The sequence below is a fragment of the Pelophylax lessonae genome (assembly GCF_965119305.1).
Source record: "Pelophylax lessonae genome assembly, chromosome: 5".
Lineage (NCBI taxonomy): Eukaryota > Metazoa > Chordata > Amphibia > Anura > Ranidae > Pelophylax > Pelophylax lessonae.
The window spans coordinates 411,579,892-411,604,529 of NC_138772.1; the positions used below are offsets into that span (position 1 = coordinate 411,579,892).

General features: G+C 45.8%; 1 protein-coding gene across 2 annotated transcripts in view; it reads left to right on the forward strand.

The window, feature by feature from the left end:
• Positions 1 to 553: 553 nt before the first annotated feature.
• The window catches only part of RNF125 (ring finger protein 125), a 52,396-nt gene continuing 28,311 nt past the window's right edge, over positions 554 to 24,638 (forward strand). The window contains exons 1-2 of one of the 2 annotated variants that reach the window (XM_082259141.1): positions 554 to 572; positions 641 to 780. In XM_082259141.1, coding sequence (XP_082115267.1) covers positions 653 to 780 — 128 coding nt within the window. In that variant the 5' untranslated portion in view covers positions 554 to 572; positions 641 to 652. Of the gene's footprint in view, positions 573 to 638; positions 781 to 24,638 lie in introns of those variants that run through there. The other variant, XM_082259140.1, reaches the window with a different exon arrangement.

Here is a 24,638-nt window from a genome sequence, read left to right on the forward strand (position 1 = left end):
TCTGGGGGTGAGGTGAAGGGTGCCATCCTATGGGAGTTGAAGGGGGGGTTGGGGTGGAGGGTGCCATCCTCTGGGGGTGAGGTGAAGGGTGCCATCCTATGGGAGTTGAAGGGGGGGGTTGGGGTGTAGGGTGCCATCCTCTGGGTGTGAGGTGAAGGATGCCATCCTATGGGAGTTGAAGGGGGGGTTGGGGTGGAGGGTGCCATCCTCTGGGGGTGAGGTGAAGGGTGCCATCCTATGGGAGTTGAAGGGGGGGGTTGGGGTGGAGGGTGCCATCCTCTGGGGGTGAGGTGGATGGTGCCGTACTCTGGGGCTGGAGTGTGCCATTCTCCGGGGGGTGGAGTGTGCCATTCTCCGGGGGGTGGCACCGTCCCGGCTCCTCGTTGTGTTTACTCTGCACTCCGCTGGCACAGAGCACATGCTGCTTCCCAACAATAGCGGCCGCCTCTGATTGGTCCGCTGCGAACTGTAACCCGATCTACTGCCTACAGGCCCTTCACATGTACACTGAGCAGCGATCACAAAGACTCTCCGGACACTTTCCCTGACACTTTCCGTACACTTCTCTCCGTACAATTCTCTCCATACACTTCTCTCTCTCCGTACACTTCTCTCTGTACACTGTCCGTACACTGTCCGAACACCCTCCACCATGGGATCCGTGCTGAGCAGCGAAGGAAGCCGAGAGCACAAAGCCCCGGCTATAGAAGACCCCAACTATGACTGTGCCGTGTGCCTTGAGGTCCTGAACCGGCCGATGAGGACTCGCTGTGGCCATGTGTAAGTGACCTGGGTGGGTGATCGCCCCCCCAAATGGAGTTCTGTGTCCCCTCAAGTCACTGGGACAAGTCGTGTGTTCTCTCCCAGTTTACATCCCCTTCCCTGCCCCTGATGTACTGGTCAGACTGGTGATGAGGAATGTCTTTGTGTGTGATCCCCCATCCTCACCAGCTGGCCTCTTTGTTGTGTGCAGTAGATGGGGGACACCCTCCACACATCTGACCTACATTCCCTGCACACAGGAGGTCCCTTCTTTCTTCTGAGGTCCCAGCAGAACACAATCCAACTGACACCCTTCACATGTCATCAGAATTCAAACTGATTACATCTGTATATATAATACTATATAATATATATATATTGTCATCTTGTTTGATAGCCTTCCATCCCTACTGCTACCTGTCACCTGTCACTTGTGTCCTTTTGTATCCTCAGATAAGGATCTGCAGCTCTCCTCCTGCTATGTGTGGAGCTAGCAGTACTTTGGCTACAAAGGAGGTCAGAGGCAACATTTTCAGGATAAGCCTTTCCTCTGGATGAAAACATTTTCACATTAGTAATATTTTATACACAGTAGTACATGCAACAGGTAGTTATGGTAAACTGAAAAGTTCTGATTTGGTAAAGTACATTTGTAGCAAGTTCTACACCGGCTTTATTTTATGCTGTGTGTGTATTATTGGGGAGATACAATAGAGGAAGTTAAAGGAAATTTCCTAAAGTAATGGGAAAGTCCCCTCTAAGGCCTGTTTTACATGAGCACCACTTGATGGGATGAAGAGCAGGACAGAAGCTTTCCAGAGCCATGTTAGATCGATGGACAACAGCCAGATGTCAGTGGATTTCATTAGTTTACATCAGATCCGACACATTTAGATCCAAAAATACAGAAAAGAACCCAGAACTTTTTCTTTTTTTTTTTTGGATATGTAGATAGACTCAGAGGTAATCAGATTTTCCTTCCAGCCGCACATAGATTAATAGTGATTTTCAATTTACACCGAATTGTGATCATGCTCGATCAAACTGAATCGGTTGGCCAGGACAGAATATTATCAATTGTTTTGTATCAATCTGAAGCACTGAGATACTTTTGTTTATGAATCCAAACATTTCAGTAAAAATATCTGAACAGAACTGGACTTTACTGGTACCAGAAAGGAACGATCGCATAGATTTCTACATCAAATCTTTAAAGTTTATGTGTTAATAGTACGACCCTCCTGATGTACTTTTTGATTGTTTACTAATATGGCCAATTGCACAGGATGTTGGAATCAATGTTTTTACTTGTTTTTTTTAATGTTTTCGAATAAAATACAATTTTTTATACAATCTATGCAATCGTTCCTTTCAGGTACCAGTAAAGTCCAATTGTCTTCAGATCTTTTTACTATATTGTCTCAATGGATGTGGTACCATCCCAAACAGCCGTTTACATTTCTCTTTATGCAAACATAATTCAATCAATGAGATTGTGGGATTGCACGGTGGAAACAGAAGTGCAATCAATAACTTGCAATCTAACATATGATCTTTTCTTACCTATCAATTAAAATCCATTTACCCATGTGTGATATATCAGTCCAAAAGATTGTTGACTATAGATATAGATTCCTATTGGAAGTGACTGTTTAGAAAAAAAAATGATCATTTATCAAAGTATGAACGACCACAAAAGCATGAGACTTTGATCAGGTCCTCTTGAAAAACTGACAGGTGGTTCAGATCAATCTGCCTGTGTAAAAGGAGCCTTATGCCCCATACACACGCTCAGATAATCGGACGACTTATCGTTCGCATTTTGTTGCATAATACTAACATCAAATTCAACAATGCGTACAAACGGTAGGATGGGACAGTAGACCAGATTACCTTACCTTCTTAATATTATATTACTTAACTAAAATAAGACACCATACCATCTGATTTGGGTAAAAATTGAAAAGGTCGCGGCCGTTTGTTGAATCCATAATGTATAAATACTGAAAACAAACAAACCTGATCACCACGATCCAGGCTGTAATAAAGAGATACACTTAACAAAATGTATCCATTGTTTTACTTAAATCACCAAACAAAAATTAAGGCCCCGTTCACATAGGGGCAACGCTACTTCGCACCGCGACCTCGGAGCGGCCGCAACGGACTTCATAACATTGAAGTCTATGGCGGTCGCCTCCTGGTCGCCCCAAAGAAACTCCGGACTCTTTTTCTAAGTCGGAGCGACTTGTGTCGCTCCTATTAGAACGGGTCCGCAGCTTCCCTATGGGAGGCGACCTGTGAGGCGACCAGGTCGCCTCACAGGTCGCCTTAGTGTGAACGGGGACTAAAAACGTCCCCCTTTGCAATAAGCAAAGGTGACCTACGAATAATAAACTTTTGGCCGCGACAGCCAAGGGAGGGGGTGGGGGGGGGCTGGTGAAAGAAATGAAAATCTTCTTTGTTCTTCCTGAGGTGGTCTGAAGAATTAGGCGGCAGTGAAGCCCCTTATAAAGCCCTAGAGCGGCAGTTTAGGCGGTAAATTTGAGCGGGAAGCGGGGTTCAGAGCCCAAATCTCCCCAGATACAAGGGGGATTTGGGCGGGAAGCGCATAGGGAAGACAAAATCTCCCCAGATACCCGAATTTGAGCGGGAAAAGGGGGGAAGCCTCAGGCAGCCAGGTCAAAAGTTCACTGACCTCGCTACCTCAGAGTCCCCTATACCTATCTACCTGATAACTAGGGCATAATACACCTAAACTGCCCAGTCACTATCCCATGAGGAAAATAGGGCATATTCATTCCTCTTTTCCTTTCATTTTTGTCGTATAATTCGGGAAAAGCTTCCTGGTTGCTTAGCTATGTATCAGATGGTGCAAAACAAAAAACAATGGCAGCCAGGCTTTTTCCGTGCTATTTTAGTGTTTCTGATCATGCGCGGTCTTTGTCGATCGATTTTTAGTGGACGCATAGTGTACTGATTAAACGATTGTCGTTCGCTAGGCTATCGTACGACAGAAGTTTTCCTGTTTGTCCCTTCGGATTTTGTTGGACCAACTGTCGTGATCTGCTGTCGAAAGCTGTGTACTAACGATCAGATTATCGTGCGATCAGGTCGAAATCGAGTTTTATCGTACGATTATCGGAGTGTGTGTACGGGGCATTAGGCCCCTTTCACACACGGAGTCCATCAGGCGGGGACTCTGTTTTTCTCAGTGGGGGATCGATCCGCCGATCCCCCTCTGAGCAGGCGGATGACAGCTGTGTCTCCGCTCTGTGTGCGGAGACACAACTGTCAGGTCCCCATGCATCTCTATGGGGGAATCGGATGGGAACGGACTGTCTGTTCGTTCTCATCCGATCCGCCAGACGGATGGAAAATAGGGTTTCCATCCATCCGGTTGTGACGGATCGGATCGAATGTCAGCGGACATGTCTCCGCTGACATCCGATGCCCCATAGAGATGCATAAGGCGTCCGTACAGGCCGCCAAAAAAAATGACAGGCGGATCTGAACGGACTCCCTGTGTGAAAGGGGCCTTAGATAGTTGTCCCAGAGACAAGTGTCCCTATTGGAAGATTTCCTCCTTCCTCTTGTTGCAGGGACAACCTTTAATGCTGGCCATACACTAGCTGAAAAACTGTTTAAACTCGTTTTCGAATAACAAACACTGGGCCATGTTAAAACGATTTTGCCATCATGTAATGACCAAATTTTGATTGATAAATCCTTCAATGGACATAAATGAATCAGTTTTTTGTTCGTTTTTTTCACATCTACGTAGTGCAAACAGTTTGGGCAAGAAACACATTAACCTTTCAATTCATTGTTCGTTTGGCAGAATTTTCCAAACTGTTCCTTTGATTTTTCAGCTCTGAAAAGTTAAAACTGGTTTTCTATTTGTGCCCATTAACTGGAGGAAAAATGAACAAACGGTCTAAATGACAGATTGTCGATTGATTTTTCGGCAAGTGTATGGCCAGCATAAGGCTTTGTTCACATAGGGCCTACTTAAGTGCACACCTGTTATTAACTTCCAGCCTGCCCGCTGCATACTTAACTTCCAGCCTGCCCGCTGCATACTTAGGTCGGTACTTTGACCGCGATTCCTAACCAGTGCAAGTTGCGGGACACCTGAGCGATTCCCATGACTTGCAATGGCACCCCAAACACAGGACACCTGATGCCCAAAAAAAGCTCTTGCACTTCTTTTGGGCGTCTGGCGTCCTGCAATTCTGTTTGCACAATTTTTCCTGCGATTCGTCGGGCGACAATCGTGTCAAAATCGTGCAGCGTTTGGGGTGCCATTGCAATTAACAGGAATCACTCGGGCGTCCGCAACTTGCAATGGTTCGGAATCGTGGGCAGAATCGTGGCAATTCTGCCCGCGATCCGAAACACCTATATGTGAGCGGAGCCTAAGTACTGGTGTTATGGCAGCAGATAGCTGCCATAACCCCGGTATTTGTATACACGACCGGCAGTCCTCTTTCACATAAAAGTGGTCCCAGTGGCTGATTCGCAGCGGGATTAATTTTATGGGCGGCGGGAGAGGTGCCACCCCCTCCCGCCGTTTCCCAGTCATTTTTCCCGCTTATCGGGGCAGTCGGTAGCAGGGAAAACAATCCGGTCTGTTTCAGTCCGAGGCAGGAATTTGAGTGAGGGCAAGATGGCCCCCACTCGACTCTATGGCCTTGGAGGACCGGAGCGAAGTCATACGTCGCTTCCACCCAACGGCCTTAAAGGGCCCATTTTTTGGGCATGCCCAGAAGCTGTTTAGCAGGGAATGACGCACCTGCACCGGAACTGACGAGTGCAGGTGCATTGATTCCTGGGAGCGATGACGTTCAGCTCCCAGGAATCAATGCAAGCAGGAAGTGACGGCGCGGGCCGCAGCCGCAGAGAGAGGAAGTGGAAGAAAGGTAAGTATATTTTCTTCAATATCAAGGTAAGTAATTAAAAAAAAAATCGGGACTATCCATTTGTTTTTTAGGTGACACTGAGCAAGCAGATGGCCCAAAGTGGATTTTGAGGCCGGAACTCCGCTTTAAGCCTTATGCACACAGGGCATCTCTCTTAGAGGCCTTTCCTCCTGGCAGCAGCATTTTGGCAGAAAGAAACGACAGACACTTGAAAACGCTTTAAAAACGGCTGTAAACCGCTGCATGTTTTATTTTTTTTTCTTACCCGTAAGACAAATGCATAATGTGCTAGTATGCATTGCATATTAGCACATTACTGTATGTGAAACTTACCTGAAAACGTCTTCCAGCGATGACAGCTTTCATCTTCACCCATCTTGCTTTCGGGTTTGCCAACTCTGGCTCTGTGATTGGCTGAAGCCGTGATAACATCTCTCCCGCACAGGAGTGCAGGAGCCACCAGTCACGGCACAGGGCTCTGAAGGAACGCCATGAGTGGCCGTAAATATCCCCTGAACGGTGCACGTTTAGGAGATAATTGCACTATCTATAGGTAAGCCTTATTATAGGGCCTTACCTACAGGTCAAATTTAAAGATGGAAGTTTATTTCCTCTTTAAATAAAAATTATTTCAGGACAATAAAATAAATGAATGCTCAGGCACTTGAAGCATCTAGTTTCAATGTGCGTTTACATACGTCAAGCATTTTTTCTCCCAAAACTCTTCTGCTCCTGGACACGCCAGCAAAGTGTGTTTTCTGCATCTAAATGCCTCTGTCTGCATTGACACATAGGCTAACATAGCGGGGTGTTTAGAAGCTGATAAAAAAAATGGCAGACACCCCAGTTTCCAGTGTGCATGACGCCTAATATAGTTTGTACTAATGGAGATTTCTATCAGATTATCCTTACAAGCACACATTCTTTGTTAGTTTATGTACAGTAACTATCTGTGTCCTCAGCTAGCAGGCTGCCCTCCACACAGTGTTAGGCCCCGCAGGGCTCCTCCATCTGATGGGCCCCTGTCTGTATTTGCGGTCACTGAAACAAATGAGGTTTATGAAAAGCGAAGTAAGCTCTCTGATGGGACAGCTGCTGTGTCCATCCTGTTGACATATTTCACAGGTATCATGTTGCAGATGATTTGTGTGAATTTCCTTTCAGCTTGCTCTAAATGAGACGGCTGTTAAAGCAAGGAAATGACATCAGATGAAGAAAAACATGGCCGGTTTCCTGAAGTAAAACAATGGGAGTGGGAGAACAGCGTGACTAAGGGTGATGCCATAGAAATGAATATGAATATTGTGTTATGGGAGGACTGTAACACAAAGAGCCCAGCCACATGGTGCTTTGTTTATTCACATTCATTGCAAAGCGTATGCGTCAGGCCTGCAGCTTGGCCTGGGAGATGGCTGACAAGATCACTGCGTGGTTTGTCTGCTAACAGTATGGAGGGGTAGAGCAGATTGCATGGAGAAATTCCTGTAAACATGACATGACAGGCTTCTGTCTGCCTGTGTTCGGCTGGCAATAGTTGTCTTTGTGTTACAGTGCTAACAGTCATTGCAGGGGAAAATGAGCAGAGAGGTTAGTTCATCAGAGCTGATAAACAATGTAGGCTATGTGGGACTTTAAGTGAGACCCCAGCAGGTATGCCCAGCGTCTCCATCCCTGTATCAGAAAAAACGAAAGTTGAAGGATTAAGAGAGGTGCATGGAAGCCAGCCAGCCCCCAGTCTGATGTACTCACCCTCCAGTCTGCCACCAACCAAGTAGACCTGTCTCATGATATAAAGAACAGGGGTTTAGTTGACACGCATTTTCAAAGGCATGTGTAAGCTGCAGGGCCACTACACGGCACCCTGTTTTACCTGCAGTCCTAACACTTTCTAATTTGAGTGTCTCCACAATGGATGGATGGGGAAGAGGTGGAAGGGAGACAGCCCAAACCTCCCCCAACCCACCCCCATCCATGACTGGTCTACTATATCAAAACTCAAATAGCGAAGTTGTAGCGATGGTACAAACTGGAAAGGACCAGCTGAGAAGCATTACACCTCCATCCCCTTGGTGGATACAGTATAAAACACAGATTGGGACTTTATATGAGGCATTGGCCTGTAAAGCACAGTGCCTCCATCCCTAATTTCATAAAATATTTGGGACTTTACATGAGACAAGCAGGTCATGCTATTGGTCTCCATCCCTGTATATGAAAAAACTGAGGTCAAATCAGACTGCATCCACCAAAAACGCACGAAAATCGCACGGTGGGACTTTAATCATCAGAGCTGAGCCTACTGATTTTTAGACTAATGGTGGTCATACATGGTTGGAAAATCGTTTGAAAAAGCATTTGATACACTCGATCCTTCAACGTCGAAATGTTAGTGGGCTCATTTTGGTTCTCAAAATGCAAAATTTTATGGCAAAGGGTTCAGACTCTTTGGCCATTTGATTGGCTTGGCCACAATGATATCAATCCGGCGTATATGCACGGAAGACACATTGCCTCTGCACGGAGAAGTTCCATTAACATATGCTGAGCTGCATATGTGCGGCTCAGAGTACACAAATGTTGACAGGCAGGGGGAAGGGTTTGACAGAAGATGGCAATAGGATCTCTTCTGTCATAAAAATCCTACCTGTCAGTCTTTTTTAGGTTCCAGTTTAGGACAGCTTGCTCTAAAGGCCAGTCAGGTCATGCCTTCAGGAAGAGAAGTCATCCCAAGCTTATGGGCAGTTTAAAGTATACCAAAGTATCAGGTTCACCCAAAGTGGATGTCCCCACCCTTCATTAAAAAATGCCAATGCAATGCAAAAGTATCTACTGATGACGTTTACACTTTATCTCTAGTGTAATGTTGCATGCGCAAGATGAGGTGCACAAACTCTGCCTCGGGCTGGGTTCACACTAGCTGCTGTGGCGGCTCACAGCAGGAGGTCTGGTGCATCCCTGTTCTCTGTTTCAGATGCAAATCAGGTCTGAATTTTTGCCTGAATTCGGTCCTGAAACAGAGCGGACCGCGGCTGCCCCTGAGCTGTGTGAATTGGCTCCATTGAGTCACATTCTCCTGTCATGTGATGTTGATGGGGAGAAACCTGCATCCAATTCGCATATGTGTGAACGCATCCTCATACTGTTACCACAATACACTTACATTTTAAAATAAGTAAAACCCTGGGATCTCACAGTTTAAAGTGAAAATAAACTCTCTTTGTTGATTTCTACCTATAGGTAAGCCTATATTAAGGCTTACTTATACCTATAGGTACAGTAAATATCTCCTAAATGTTCACCGTTTTGGGGCATTTTCCCTTCAGTTTTGTCTTCAGCAAGTGAAATGCATGCTTAATCGGATTCAGCTCAGGTGATTGACTTGGCCATTGCATAACATTCCCCTTCTTTCCCTTAAAAAAACTCTTTGGTTGCTTTTGCAGTATGCTTCGGGTCATTGTCCATCTGCACTGTGAAGCGCAGTCCAATGAGTTCTGAAGCATTTGGCTGAATATGAGTAGATAATATTGCCCGAAACACTTCAGAATTCATCCTGCTGCTTTTGTCAGCAGTCACATCATCAATAAATACAAGAGAACCAGTTCCATTGGCAGCCATACATGCCCACGTCATGACACTACCACCACCATGCTTCACTGATGAGGTGGTATGCTTTGGATCATGAGCAGTTCCTTTCCTTCTCCATACTCTTCTCTTTCCATCACTCTGGTACAAGTTGATCTTGGTCTCATCTGTCCATAGGATGTTGTTCCAGAACTGTGAAGGCTTTTTTAGATGTTGTTTGGCAAACTCTAATCTGGCCTTCCTGTTTTTGAGGCTCACCAATGGTTTACATCTTGTGGTTAACCCTCTGTATTCACTCTTGAAGTCTTCTCTTGATTGTTGACTTTGACACACATACACCTACCTCCTGGAGAGTGTTCTTGATCTGGCCAACTGTTGTGAAGGGTGTTTTTTTCACCAGGGAAAGAATTCTTCAGTCATCCACCACAGTTGTTTTCCGTGGTCTTCCGGGACTTATGGTGTTGCTGAGCTCACCGGTGTGTTCTTTCTTTTTAAGGATGTTCCAAACAGTTGATTTGGCCACACCTAATGTTTTTGCTATTTTTCTGATGGGTCTGTTTTGTTGTTTCAGCCTAATGATGGCTTGCTTCACTGATAGTGACAGCTCTTTAGATCTCATATTGAGAGTTGACAGCAACAGATTCCAAATGCAAATAGCACACTTGAAATGAACTCTGGACCTTTTATCTGCTCCTTGAAAATGGGATAATGAGGGAATAACACACACCTGGCCATGGATCACCTGAGCAGCCATTTGTCCCATTACTTTTGGTCCCTTAAAAAGTGGGAGGCACATATACGAACTGTTGTAATTCCTACACTGTTCACCTGATTTGGATGTAAATACCCTCAAATTAAAGCTGAAAGTCAGCAGTTAAAGCACATCTTGTTTGTTTCATTTCAAATCCATTGTGGCGGTGTATAGAGCCAAAAATATTAGAATTGTGTCGATGTCCCAATATTTATGGACCTGACTGTAGGTGTGCACAGCCAATTGTATTAGGGTGTGCATCTCAAAGCTCAAGCACAAATGTCTGTGTGCATGTGTATATATATATACTGAAGGTGTCAGTAGAAGAGTGGACCGTGTCAGTAGGGTGGATATTGGTGTCAGTAGGGCAGTGGATGGTGTCATTAGGGTGGAGATTGGTGTCAGTAGGGCGGTGGATGGTGTCAGTAGGGTGGAGATTGGTGTCAGTAGGGCAGTGGACGGTGTCAGTAGGGTGGAGATTGGTGTCATTAGGGTGAGGATTGGTGTCAGTAGGTTGGAGATTGGTGTCAGTAGGGCAGTGGACGGTGTCAGTAGGGTGTAGATTGGTGTCAGTAGGGCAGTGGACGGTGTCAGTAGGGTGGAGATTGGTGTCATTAGGTTAGTGGATGGTGTCATTAGGGTGGAGATTGGTGTCAGTAGGGCGGTGGATGGTGTCAATAGGGTGGAGATTGGTGTCAGTAGGGTAGAGATTGGTGTCAGTAGGGCAGTGGATGGTGTCAGTAGGGTGGAGATTGGTGTCAGTAGGGCAGTGGACGGTGTCAGTAGGGTGGAGATTGGTGTCAGTAGGGCAGTGGACAGTGTCAGTAGGGTGGAGATTGGTGTCAGTAGGGCAGTGGACGGTGTCAGAAGGGTGGAGATTGGTGTCAATAGGGCAGTGGACGGTGTCATTCGGGTGAGGATTGGTGTCAGTAGGGTAGAAATTGGTGTCAGTAGGGCAGTGGACAGTGTCATTAGGGTGGAGATTGGTGTCAGTAGGGTGGAGATTGGTGTCAGTAGGGCAGTGGACGGTGTCATTAGGGTGAAGATTGGTGTCGTTAGGGTGGAGATTGGTGTCAGTAGGGCAGTAGACGGTGTCATTAGGGTAAAGTTTGGTGTCAGTAGGGTGGAGGTCTGTGTGCATGTGTATATATATACTGAAGGTGTCAGTAGAGCAGTGGACCGTGTCAGTAGGGTGGATATTGGTGTCAGTAGGGCAGTGGATGGTGTCATTAGGGTGGAGATTGGTGTCAGTAGGGCGGTGGATGGTGTCAGTAGGGTGGAGATTGGTGTCAGTAGGGCAGTGGACGGTGTCAGTAGGGTGGAGATTGGTGTCATTAGGGTGAGGATTGGTGTCAGTAGGTTGGAGATTGGTGTCAGTAGGGCAGTGGACGGTGTCAGTAGGGTGTAGATTGGTGTCAGTAGGGCAGTGGACGGTGTCAGTAGGGTGGAGATTGGTGTCATTAGGTTAGTGGATGGTGTCATTAGGGTGGAGATTGGTGTCATTAGGGCGGTGGATGGTGTCAATAGGGTGGAGATTGGTGTCAGTAGGGTGGAGATTGGTGTCAGTAGGGCAGTGGACGGTGTCAGTAGGGTGGAGATTGGTGTCAGTAGGGCAGTGGACGGTGTCAGTAGGGTGGAGATTGGTGTCAGTAGGGCAGTGGACAGTGTCAGTAGGGTGGAGATTGGTGTCAGTAGGGCAGTGGACGGTGTCAGTAGGGTGGAGATTGGTGCCAATAGGGCAGTGGACGGTGTCATTCGGGTGAGGATTGGTGTCAGTAGGGTAGAAATTGGTGTCAGTAGGGCAGTGGACAGTGTCATTAGAGTGGAGATTGGTGTCAGTAGGGTGGAGATTGGTGTCAGTAGGGTAGTGGATGGTGTCAGTAGGGTGAAGATTGGTGTCAGTAGGGCAGTGGACGGTGTCATTAGGGTGAAGATTGGTGTCGTTAGGGTAGAGATTGGTGTCAGTAGGGCAGTAGACGGTGTCATTAGGGTAAAGTTTGGTGTCAGTTGGGTGGAGATTGGTGTCAGTAGGGCAGTGGACGGTGTCAGTAGGGCAGTGGACGGTGTCAGTGGGGTGGAGATTGGTGTCAGTAGGGCAGTAGACGGTGTCAGTAGGGTGAAGATTGGTGTCATTAGGGTGGAGATTGGTGTCAGTAGGGCAGTGGATGGTGTCAGTAGGGTGGAGATTGGTGTCAGTAGGGTAGTGGATGGTGTCAGTAGGGCAGTGGACAGTATCATTAGGGTGAAGTTTGGTGTCATTAGGGTGGAGATTGGTGTCAGTAGGGCAGTAGACGGTGTCATTAGGGTGAAGACTGGTGTCATTAGGGTGGAGATTGGTGTCAGTAGGGTGGAGATTGGTGTCAGTAGGGTAGTGGACGGTGTCATTAGGGTGAAGATTGGTGTCATTAGGGTGGAGATTGGTGTCAGTAGGGCAGTAGACGGTGTCATTAGGGTGAAGATTGGTGTCAGTATGGAAGCGGACGGTGTCAGTAGGGTGGAGATTGGTGTCAGTAGGGCAGTGGACGGTTTCAGTAGGGTGGAGATTGGTGTCAGTAGGGCAGTAGACGGTGTCATTAGGGTGAAGATTGGTGTCAGTAGGGCAGTGGACGGTGTCAGTAGGGTGGAGATTGGTGTCAGTAGGGCAGTAGACGGTGTCATTAGGGTGAAGATTGGTGTCAGTAGGGCAGTGGACGGTGTCAGTAGGGTGGAGATTGGTGTCAGTAGGGCAGTGGACGGTGTCATTAGGGTTTGGTGTCAGTAGGGTGGAGATTGGTGTCAGTAGGGCAGTGGACGGTGTCAGTAGGGTGGAGATTGGTGTCAGTAGGGTAGTGGACGGTGTCATTAGGGTATGGTGTCAGTAGGGTGGAGATTGGTGTCAGTAGGGCAGTGGATGGTTTCAGTAGGGTGGGGATTGGAGTCAATAGGGCAGTGGACTGTGTCAGTAGTATTTACTTGTATTATTTATTTTATTTCATTTCTTTTTTATAATTTTATTATGTTTTACAAATTTTTTAGGAGCCCCATTAGGGGGCTATGGTGAAATATCAGGGGTTTAAACAGGGACAATCTGTGCCGCACAGGGTGATTAGGGTGTGCCCACACCCTGTGCGCATGCCTATGCTATCAGTTTAAGAATAAGATCTTCCTGGAAGGTACAGGTGACGTAACCTTCCCAGGGGCTAAGTCACCGGTACATAAAATGAAATCGGAATGGGGATCACACAAAGGTAAGTAAAAGCAAAAACCTTTTTTTTTTATCTTTTTTGTTTTAGGAACTGACATGTACAAAGGACATGCCTCTGTGTGGATTGGAGATAACTTTTTTTTAGTCCTGGAGCTGCCATATCTGAGTAGCCCCAGACAGAATATCCTCATTCATATCTCCTTCACAGCCTCTGGAGTCTATTGAGACTTCACAAACACAGACCAGCATGCAGCAGGACAGAAGACATGGCGGATCACATGACATGAGCTTTGGGTTACTTCATCAGTGCTGTGACCTTTTCCTGTATCGATGTTACAGTGTATCATTGCTAGCTGCAAGGACAACAGGATGTGTGCCCAGTGGTTGACAGAAGTGAAACACTGTATAAACAACCTCAAAACAGATACTTAGGAGTAAAATACAAATCTCTAGATATAAAATTAACCCTTACCAATCTTCACAGTCCTTTTGAAATTGTTTTTTTTTTTTTTATTGCCAAGACTACCCTGTTAGTCTTGGCAATAATTAATAATCTAGTAGGGTGTAAAACCTTTCAACTATCATTGGCACACGTTTAGCTCGACATGCAGTTTTTTTTTTTTTCATTTAGGCTGCAAGCTAATCAACAATAATCTACCAGACTCCATCATCTATGCTTTAATCTCCTGCTGCAACTATAGTATTCTGACAGCTGGCACCAGTGGCTGTCAGAGTACCCAAACAACAGCTGCATCTGATTGGCTATAGCTGCTATAGGCCAATTTTCTATCCGCCTCCTTTGATATTTCAGTTGATGAATATCGGGCAGGGATGTGGTGACAGGGTCACCTAGGAGCAAATTAGCCTGGGTCATCAGGAACCAGCCAAAATTTGCATAGTGTGCGGCCAGCTTTAGTTTAGTTGCAGAATGTTCACAGGTATATGGTGATAGTTGCCAAAATGTGCCATAATTTACCATCATATTAGATTCAAATCCCAACCACAACACTACCTGCCTGAAGTTTGCATGTTCTCCCTGTGCCTGTGTGGGTTTCCTCCGGGTACTCCAGTTTCCTCCCATACTGGTAGAATAAATGGCTTCTGTCTAAATCATGGGTGTCCAACCTTTTGGCTTCTCTGGGCCACATTGAGTGTAGAGAAATGTTCTCGGGCCGCATATAAAATATATACTATAGTTAAGGTATATAAGTAATAAAATGCCCCTGTGCCCTTCCCAAGCCTCCCCCGCACTAATTTAACACAACTAGAGGATGATGAAATGAAATAGAATCAGTATACAGAGGTGTACTCCTTCTGAGAGCTCAGCTATTAAAGGAACACTCTAACCTCCATGACCACTTCATTGATTTGAAGGTGGTGGTAGGAGTCATATGCTACGATATTTGCAGTTATGTGCTAGGGGTGCGCCCCCAGCACATATGACTTAGGCAGCCAGAAAATGTCATGTCCTTATTCATACATATAAGAACAAGGACATGACATATTGTGACAAAACACTAGTAGTTATTAAAAAACATATTGCAACAATTTACACACGCTAATGCACAGACCTTTTCTACTTATTTTGCAGACTGCTGGCGGTTATTGCTGGGGGGTAATGCTGGTCATGCGGGTACTGCTGGTCATGACGTTGGGTACTGCTGAAGGAAGCAGTGGCTGCAGAAGAGGGCAGAGCCGCTGCTTCCTGTATGGTTCCTGTCACAGGCGGACTGCATTTCATATCACTCCACCTGTGACAGAGCCGGAACTATACAGGAAGCAGCGATTCTGTCACTGACTGCAGACATCCTAAGTCTCCCACGGCAGCTGGCAGATCGCACGGCACTTGCAGCCTAGTGCGTGCCCATCCAATGCAGCCTAAACAGTGCCCATCCAATGCAGCTTCACCAGTGTGTGCTCATCCAATGCAGCCTGATCAGTGCCCATCCAATGCAGCCTCACCAGTGCATGTCCATCCAATGCAGCCTGACCAGTGCCCATCCAATGCAGCCTCACCAGTGCATGCCCATCCAATGCAGCCTCACCAGTGCGTGCTCATCGAATGCAGCCTGATCAGTGCCCATCCAATGCAGCCTCCCCAGTGCATGTCCATCCAATGCAGCCTGATCAGTGCCCATCCAATGCAGCCTCACCAGTGCCCATCCAATGCAGCCTCACTAGTGCATGCCCATCCAATGCAGCTTCCCCAGTGCGTGCCCATCCAATGCAGCCTGATTAGTGCCCATCCAATGCAGCCTCACAAGTGCATGCCTATCCAATGCAGCCTCACCAAAGCATGCCCATCCAATGCAGCCGGATCAGTGTCCATCCAATGTAGCCTCACCAGTGCATGCCCATCCAATAAAGCCTCACCAGTGCGCGCCCATCCAATGCAGTCTGCAATGAAGAGAGAGGAGAGCCGCTGGATTACAAAATGGGTATCTCCCGCTTACCCGGCGACCGCTGTCATGCGAAGTCCTGCATCCTGGACCAGCTCCTATGATAGATGTCACCAATGTGCTGTCTATCATAGGGGCCAATCCAGGAGGCGGAGCTTCGTATGAAAGCGGCCGCCGGGTAAGCAGGACATCCCCGCTCTGTTTGTAATCCGGGCGTCACTCACCCCCCCTCCTCCCCTCCCCTCCCCTCCGAGGCAGCCTCTGCCTACAGTTAGTTGGAAGCCACTGTGGCCGTGCTCCCAACTCGACTTCCTTCCTACCCAGCAACAAAAAAGTAGAAAAATATCAGGGGCAGTGGGCCGCATTGCCTGCATTTCCGGGCCGCAGGTTGGACATGCCTGGTCTAAATTGTCCCTAGTATGTGTATGTATGAATGTGAGTTAGGGACATTAGGTTGTAAGCTCCTTGAGGGCAGGGACTGATGCGAGTGTACAATATATATATATATATATATATATATATATATATATATATGTGTGTGTGTGAAGAGCTGTGTAAATTGACAGCGCTATATAACGACCTCTAATTATTAAATAATGATAATATAATAAAAAGTCTAGTTTTACCAAGCTCTGAACACTTGGATCAGATCCAGTGCCTGGGATCTGACCCAAAAACGTACTGGACCCCAAAGAAGTGAAAACAAATAAAACATGCAGAAAAGCATCCGAAACGGATCTGGAGTGCGTTTTTGTGGTGTGAACCAGCCCTTACAGATTGTCCAAAGTTAATCTTTTTGTGTACAGCCTTTAACATCGGACATGGAAGGAGCTTCTCAAAGCTTGCAGTGAAAAACAGAGGTGTGAATACAAATAAGGGCTTGTCACCACATACAGAACTTTGTATCTGTTTATCTGTTACCAACACTGAAGGGGATCTGCAAACATTGGCTCATGGTATTAGAGAGGTTTATTCCAATTTGAACATTATGTTTGGAACATTCAGAAACAATTTGTTCTTTCAGTATGTGCATAATCTGATTATTCCGTTAAAAAATAAGTAATGTAATATGCCTAAATCTATGTGAATGGAAGCAGGCAGCCATAGGGAGTAGGCCAGCCATTAACTATGTATCAAAGTCAGCATTTGGATATCACAACACACCAGGTTGTGGGGGACGCCTGAGGGGGTCTGCTTTGGATTACTGATAATACTTCCAAGAGTTTTCAGTTGGGAACGTAACTAATCAAAACAAGCCTCAACCTCAAAAAACATCCAGCTAGGTTAAAGTGTAACTCCAGCCAAAACATCTGTCAGGCTTCCCATTAGTTAGAACAGACTTTCACTGCAGAGGAATTTATCTGCACAGTCCCAAGCCATGTTTATATTCTCTCTGGATTCCAATATAACACAAATCTTGTACCCAGAATTATAAAATGATGGCTGTCTTCAGCTCTGGCCTGGACCATGTACCTGGGACAGTCGTTACTCTGCTATGGCTGGGCCTACCACTCATGTGGCTGTTTTACAGAAAGCCAATTACTGTAGAGAGCATACACACTGCTTGACCCTATGCAGGGTGCAGAACTGAGAACTTGGTTCATCTACATGTGAGGTCTGTAGTAACATTGGGAAATTTCTTGAGGCTCAAGTTGGGGGTCTAAATGAAAAGCTATTCTTAAGGGCCATACACACGGGCCAAATATCGGGCAGCATTGGCCGGTTCAGTAGACACCAGCCGACATTCAGCCCATTTGTTTGGTAGCCATTCGGGGGGGCATCTGTCGAAGGGGCATGGCTAAAAAAGGTCTGCCAATCAGCACCCGATCAGCGCTCTAAGCCGATGGCTGACCGGAGTGTTCTGGGGGGGGGCACAATTGCTCAGCAGAGATCGCTGTTCTAACATTGGATCTTTAGTACAGCGGCTCTTCAGTTTTTTGTTTTTTAACTGTTAGTGTATACCAGGCTTTAAATTGGTGTCTGACCAGTTTGACCCCATGTGTGTTGAATAGTTGAATATTTGTTGTAGGAATGTTAAATGATTTACTTCTTTGGGACAAGAACTGTTACAAATCTTTATATGTACAATAGACAATGCTGCAAAATACGTTGGCACTATAAATTCAGGAAACAAAAATAGATAGGAGCAAGTAAGGACATTTAGGCTGGATACACACTATACAGTTTTCTTTAGATTTTTTCCTTTACATTTACCAAAGCCATATAATATGAGGTTAAACCTAATCACTTTCAATTTGTATGCAATCAGACAGGCACTTGTATAGTGTGCATCCAGATTTACATACCCACGGCCATACCACCAAATTCAGGAGGCAGCCTTAGGTGGCACACAGTAAAGGGCAGCACTGGGGCTGGAGTGTCCATACCAGACAGACACTCTGTCCTCAGTGCGTGCATGTTTAGCTCTGTGTACGTTCAGCCCCTGGGTGGGGAATTGGTTGTTTTGGTGCAGACGGCTGTGTGGCCCAGCCGTCCGCATCCTTGCGACCAATGACAATGTGCAGTCCCTGCAAATCAGCTTCCTTTTGTAGTTTGGATACAGGTGACCCCTGCTGCAGGATATCCTTTGTTGCTAGGATGCAGGTGGCCCCTTCTGCACAGGGTCTCTTGTTTTTAAGTCACCAATGGACCCTGCTGCACAATGTCATTATTAATATACAGTATTTATATAGCGCCAATTGTTTATGCAGTGCTTTACAATGATGAGGGGGGGGGGGCAGTAGAATTACAATACAGTTCAATACAGAAGGTGTAGGAGAGCCCTGCTCTTCAAGCTTACAATCTAATGGGTCATTGGTTGTTATAGTGCAGGTAGCTGCCGGTTTTATAGCAAACAATGCTGCCGACTTCTCTGGAAAAATTGTACCCTCAGGTGCCATTAGCCCATGGTGCCCCCCTGTGCACACCATAGTTTAGGGATGTAACGATATTGCCGCTATCGCGGTATGGCGGTGGTTAACATGGCCCGATATCGTCCTGGTGGGTGCACGGTTGCAGGCGGCAGAGCGGCCGCTAGAAGAAAAAAAAAATAATTGCCACACACAGACACAGTAAATGTTGCGGCTGGGACTCGTCTCGGAGTATTCATTGACTGGTCTGGCCGCCGTCTCTGTGTCTCGTCGGCTCCTATCTGTCACGGTCACTCACCTCTATGCTGCACTGCTACTGGCCGAGCCGAGGCGAGCTGCTGCCAGTTGGTTTGGAGCAGTGTGGGTGGGCGGGCTTGTGGGGCGGAGGCGGAGCCAGCACACGATAGCGGCGGACTCGGCGGAGCAGCTTCCAGGGCAGGCAGGCACCAGGAAACAGCCCCACTACACTAAGGCAAGAGCAAGACACCGGGCCGCCGGTGAGTGTAATGTCACGTGTAAAGTGAGCTTGTGCAACATTTTAGGAGGAAGTGGCTGTTTATTTCAGCAATATGGTGCTGTGTATGGACCCATAATGGACTAGCAAGGTAAAATGAACTCACAACTGCAGAACTTTATGTAGAAAGAATGTGCTTTCATATGAATCAGCCTTGCACAATATTTTCTTTGTGATTAGACTTGTTTAATGGCAGTTTAAAAAGGCTGATGCAAACGATAATTAGTAAATGTAACAATTAGGCTTTTAATTTCATTACTAGAATCCCTTTTTTGCATTAAATTTAGCTATTTAACAATACCGTGAGCTTTCCCACAATATCGCAATAAATATCGTACCGTGAGGTCAATATCGAAATTGTATCGTACCGTGAGATTTTGATATCGTTACATCCCTACCATAGTTAGGTTGGTTATGGACAAACAACTTACTCATCAGTAATGGCAAGTGATATAAAAATTTCACAACGAAATGATGGGTCCTTTGTCCATAGAGAAAATGGATCAGTCATTTACTTGTCTTAGACATTTCCCAGCATGTTGAAAAATATTGGCATGATCACAAGTACTTTGATGAGCATTAGCCCCCGTTCACACTAAGGCGACCTGGTCGCCTCACAGGTCGCCTCCCATAGGGAAGCTGCGGACCCGTTCTAATAGGAGCGACACAAGTCGCTCCGACTTAGAAAAAGGGTCCGGAGCTTCTTTGGGGCGACCAGGAGGCGACCGCCATAGACTTCAATGTTATGAAGTCCGTGGCGGCCGCTCCGAGGTCGCTGCGCGCTGCTCGCACCGCGACCTCCGAAGTAGCGTCGCCCCTATGTGAACGGGGGCTTAAAGTTTGCTTCCACTTAGTCACAGAGTACTACAGGTCCAGTTTTCACAAATGATCACATTGTGTGCAAATGCTAGGATTCATTAGGCGTGCATGGAGAGTGGCAGCAAAGTCTTCTGACTTGGATTATTGTAGAATCTTTGTACCTATGGGAGATGATATGAAATTACAGAATAAAATGATACCCAATGTATATATACAGGTATATAAAACGTTTTAATTTTCTTCCCCATATATACTGTAATAATCTCAAAAGACAAGTGTCAACGTTCAGTGCATAGTAGGTAATGTTTAGGGTTTTTGGGTTCAAAACCATAAAATGTTGAACACCAGGCAAGGATTAAGTAAAAGCTCAAGAGGCAATAAACACAGATTACCTGGATTTGAAAGGTACATATTTGTGTCAATGTGATCTACTCCTCCCTCGCTTTCGCAGAAAAGTGCATTATACTTTGACAAAGTTCATTAAGATTAATGAAATGTAGTTATACCTGAAAAATACAGGTAAAAGCTTTAGTCTTTCAATGAAGGGCTCAAGCTGGTCACACACTGTTTTTTTTTGCAGGATGAAGGAAAAAAGAAACAAATAAATTCCTCCAGCCATGCTATGCAGTGCAGATGAACAAATATCACAGTTTCGGCTGTTGCATTTTTGACAGCTGGCCCTGAAAATATTCGTACTGCCGCTGCATCTGATCTGAAAAACAGATGCAGCTGCAGTACGTTTGTTTCTGATCTGATCTGAAACATTTCTTTCAGAGTCCTTCGAAAAACGTTGATCGAACAACCGACATTTGTCAAACAGAGCAAGGCCACTTACTGAGGAAATTTGCTAACTGTATGGTCAAACTTAAATGTGGGGCCAGTGCCTCAGTTTAATTTTGTGATCCTTCCAGATAGGAAGATGTAAGGTTTAGGAAAGGACAGGTCAAGTCAGGTCTGCTTGAACAATGATCCTTCCCTTTGTCAGATCGTGTCACTAGTGATGAGGCGTTCAGCCATTTTACTAAGCCCCCATTCACACCTGAGTGACGTATTACATATTTCCTGATGCAGGAGAACACTTAGCATATAGATTCCCATTATATTTAATGAAGCCTGTTCACACTGTGACAGGATGAGACGCTGTCACGGTAAAAATAGCAGCTTAAAGGACACAGAATGTGCACATTGGCTCCATGCAGGATTACAGAGTGTAGCTGTGGAGTGGAGAAAACTGCTTTTGTAGCTTTCTCCAGCTTTTGGTATAACTGGATGGGGCTCTGTAGTTGGGAGATTCCACAGTGTTTTGGGTGGGATGGAATCTCCAACCCTGTGCCTGGGTTTTGTGGAGGACCAGCTCAGGTGTACACAGCCCTTATAATGAAGGTTTAGGAAGACCTCAGGGCTCCCAGTTGTAGACTGCTTCATCCAACAGACAGGAGTTCTGTTTATGGGGAGTCAGGACTCCAATCCTCTCTATGAGTCAGAGACTGTAGGTGGGAGCCAGAGCACATGTGTGTCTGAAGAGACAGGAGATGGCCTGAGGAGTAAGGCCACAGTGAAGCTGTCAGCTTCAGAGAATTCATGTTCTGGAGACCAGAATAAAGAGCAGAGGTACTGCTAATGAAAAGCTGTGTGAGAGCTTAAGAGCCAGATGGGCTAGCATTTTCTGTTTGTCATATATTGACTGGAAAAGAATCCCTGCGTGGGAAACCTATGTTATGAACTTTTTATTTTGTCTTTTAATGAAAATGGGCTACCAGGAACTTAAAAATATAGTTTCTGACTACAGTGAATCACTTGAAGAACGTATCTGCCATAGAGGCTATTTGATGATTGATCGTCTCTCTGATCCTCCTCTTACTTTACTGTATCCAAAAAATAACCTAATATTTACAGAGCCAGGGGGCAGGCTGCACATGCTCAGTTTGGTGTGTATTGCTACAGTGTGTGTGTTTTTTTTTTTTTTTCCTTGGGAGAGTGCATGTGATCAGCACAGGGCCAATCAGCACTGTCCCAGACATGTCCAAACAGAGAATCAGGGGAGAATGGAACTCCTTCTACAAGCTTTACTAGGAACTGATACAAGTCACAAGGCTGCTATATACTGCTGATGAGAAAAGGTATTTATAATTTTATATTTACTAAATTACTAGATATCGCAAGTCTCCCGCGACTTGCGTGAGTCTGTCGCCTTTGGCTGGCGGCTCACGGACACCAGCAAGTGCCATGCAATCTCCCGGCTGCCGCGTGAGACTTAGGATGTCTGCAGTCAGTGACAGAACCGCTGCTTCCTGTATAGTTCCGTCTCTGTCACAGAGTGCCCCTTTTAATGAAATGAGTTTCCCACCTCCCTGAAATGAGTTTTTGCAGGTTGGGATGCCTGAAATAATTACATTTCCATGTTCTGTGTACTGTGGGAGACCGGATATAGTGAATGCAGGGTTCTGGGTTTAGTAACACTTTAACTACATGCTGCTGCTTGATGTGCAAAAATGTACACAAGCTTTTTTTGGACAGAATTAAAGTGTAGATCCACCCTTGTACTAAAATCCCTGCATCTATAGACATCCATGATCTAACACTAACCTATCTAACCCTGTAAAGAAGAATTTAGTATACATACCTTTTTTACCTGCAGAGGACACAGCTGACAACAGGTGTGAAATGAATGGGAAATGACGTAACCCAAAGACATACTGTGGGGCTTCCGTTGTCAGATTTGTCCTCTGCAAACACCTCCACAGTGAAGCCATAGCTGACAGTTCAGATCGGCTTAAAAAAAGGTATATATACTGATTTCTCCTTTACAGGGCTAGATAGGTTAGTGTTAGATTAGATCGTCGATGTCTGTAGATGCAGGGATTTTAGTGTTAGGGTGGACTTCTACTTTAAATTTGATTTTGGCCCATAGACTTTAGTTGGAGAACCCAATAATTCACAAAGCAAGTGTTTTATTATGCCTTTTTCATGTTTTTTCGCCTAACAATTAGGCTCCTCCTCCCAGCAACCCCAGGCCTGTGAACAAAATGGTGGATTCAGAAGTGTCCATGCCTAAAGCGTTTAATAGCATGAAGTACGGTATTTCAAAATCTTCATAGAACAGGGATAGATTGGGGCCTGCTCACAGTCCAGCATGTTCCCTGAGCCATAGCAGATTCATTTGTGATCCCATTTTTGAAGTAAGTGATGCTCCAGATCAGGAGTGTTTATTGCTCTTATCAAACTGTCTATGACCAGCTGTACCGAAATTTGGATGTGTAGATCGTGGCTTAGGTCCAGCTGCTGGATTTCAGGAAGTCAATCTTAGTTTTTCAGTTCAGTAATATAATTTTGGATTATTAATTAATCCTAATTTACTTGCTGACCTCTCATTGTTACTGACAGGTTGAACTTTGATTTGTTTTTGCTGCAGTTTCCTTGTTTAATAACATGATGCTTTCAGGCATGGAGTAGTGTATGCGTTACATTAGTATTAGCCTATCGTGAATTAGAAGTTAATAGACTTAAAGCGGAACTACACTGCATCTGGGCACAACAAAACAGAAACACTATTTAATATGTTTAATTTTCAAAGCAAACTCACCCATCCATGTCTCCATGCTTTATTTTGCGGAGAAATCACTTTGAAAAACAACTTTGAATTGACACCCCCAGCGTATCGCATATGGCAGTGTGAACTGCCTGTGCTGCGGATGCGATGCATGAACATAAGTGGTGTATTTAGGTTTTGTGCTGCCCTAGGCCTGACTAAACTTGTGCACCCGCTAATTTAAATATGACCCACCCCTTCCTGTAAAGGCCACACCCCTTCCTGTTTCTGACCCCTTCTGTCATCTGTAAACCATAGACCACAACCATAGTGTATCAGTGCCCATCAGCGTAGCCTCATCAGTTCCCATAAGTTCAGCCTCATCAGTGCCGCCTCATTACTGTCCATCAGTGCAGCCTCATCAGTGCAGCATATCAGTGCAGCCTCATCAGTGCAGCATATCAGTGTAGCCTCATCAGTGGCCATCAGTACAGCCCCATTAGTGGCCACCAGTGCAGCCTAGCAGTGCCCATTAGTGCAGCCTAAGATATTTGGACTTGTGTTTGCTGCCACTGATTGTAATCATAGGAATATTTCACTTATTTGTATAAATACTAGGACGTCCATAGTCATTATACAAATAAGTGAAATAATCAGTGGCAGCAAACACAAGTCCAAATATCTTATAAGATTGAAGTAATCTTACTAATCCAGTGACATACTGCGATAGGACATATGAGGTGAGCCATCATATACAATTAAAAGTCTTAATTGTATATGATGCAATTCAATATCCTTGCTCAAGGACAAGGATGTTTAAAGAAATGAAATAATATTATTGACATGATGCCTGCCACAACTGGGGGCAGAGGAGGGTAGGCGGTAGGACTGAACGATAGTCGATATGATATCGACTATCGTTCTGTGGCCGTAGGCGATATTCATATCGCAGAGGTCACGATATTTGCATAGGCAGGGGGAGGGACTCGGAGGAGGACAGGAGGACTCGCAGACTTCCGTGTTAGGCAGGGACTCGGAGGAGAACTCACACATCCAATCCACTGCAGGCTGCAGCCCGCCCCACACGTTCAGTGAGTCTCACTTTCCGCCCTAGTTTTTTCAATGGCACATTCAGGCAACCAATCACGCCGTGAGCAGCTGCACAGCTAACCAATCACGCGTGCCTGCACACCTGATTGGTTTTCTGTGCCGCTACTCACGGCGTGATTGGCTCCCTGAATGTGCCATTGAGAAAACTAGGGCGGAGAGTGAGACTCACTGAACGTGTGGGGCGGGCTGCAGCCTG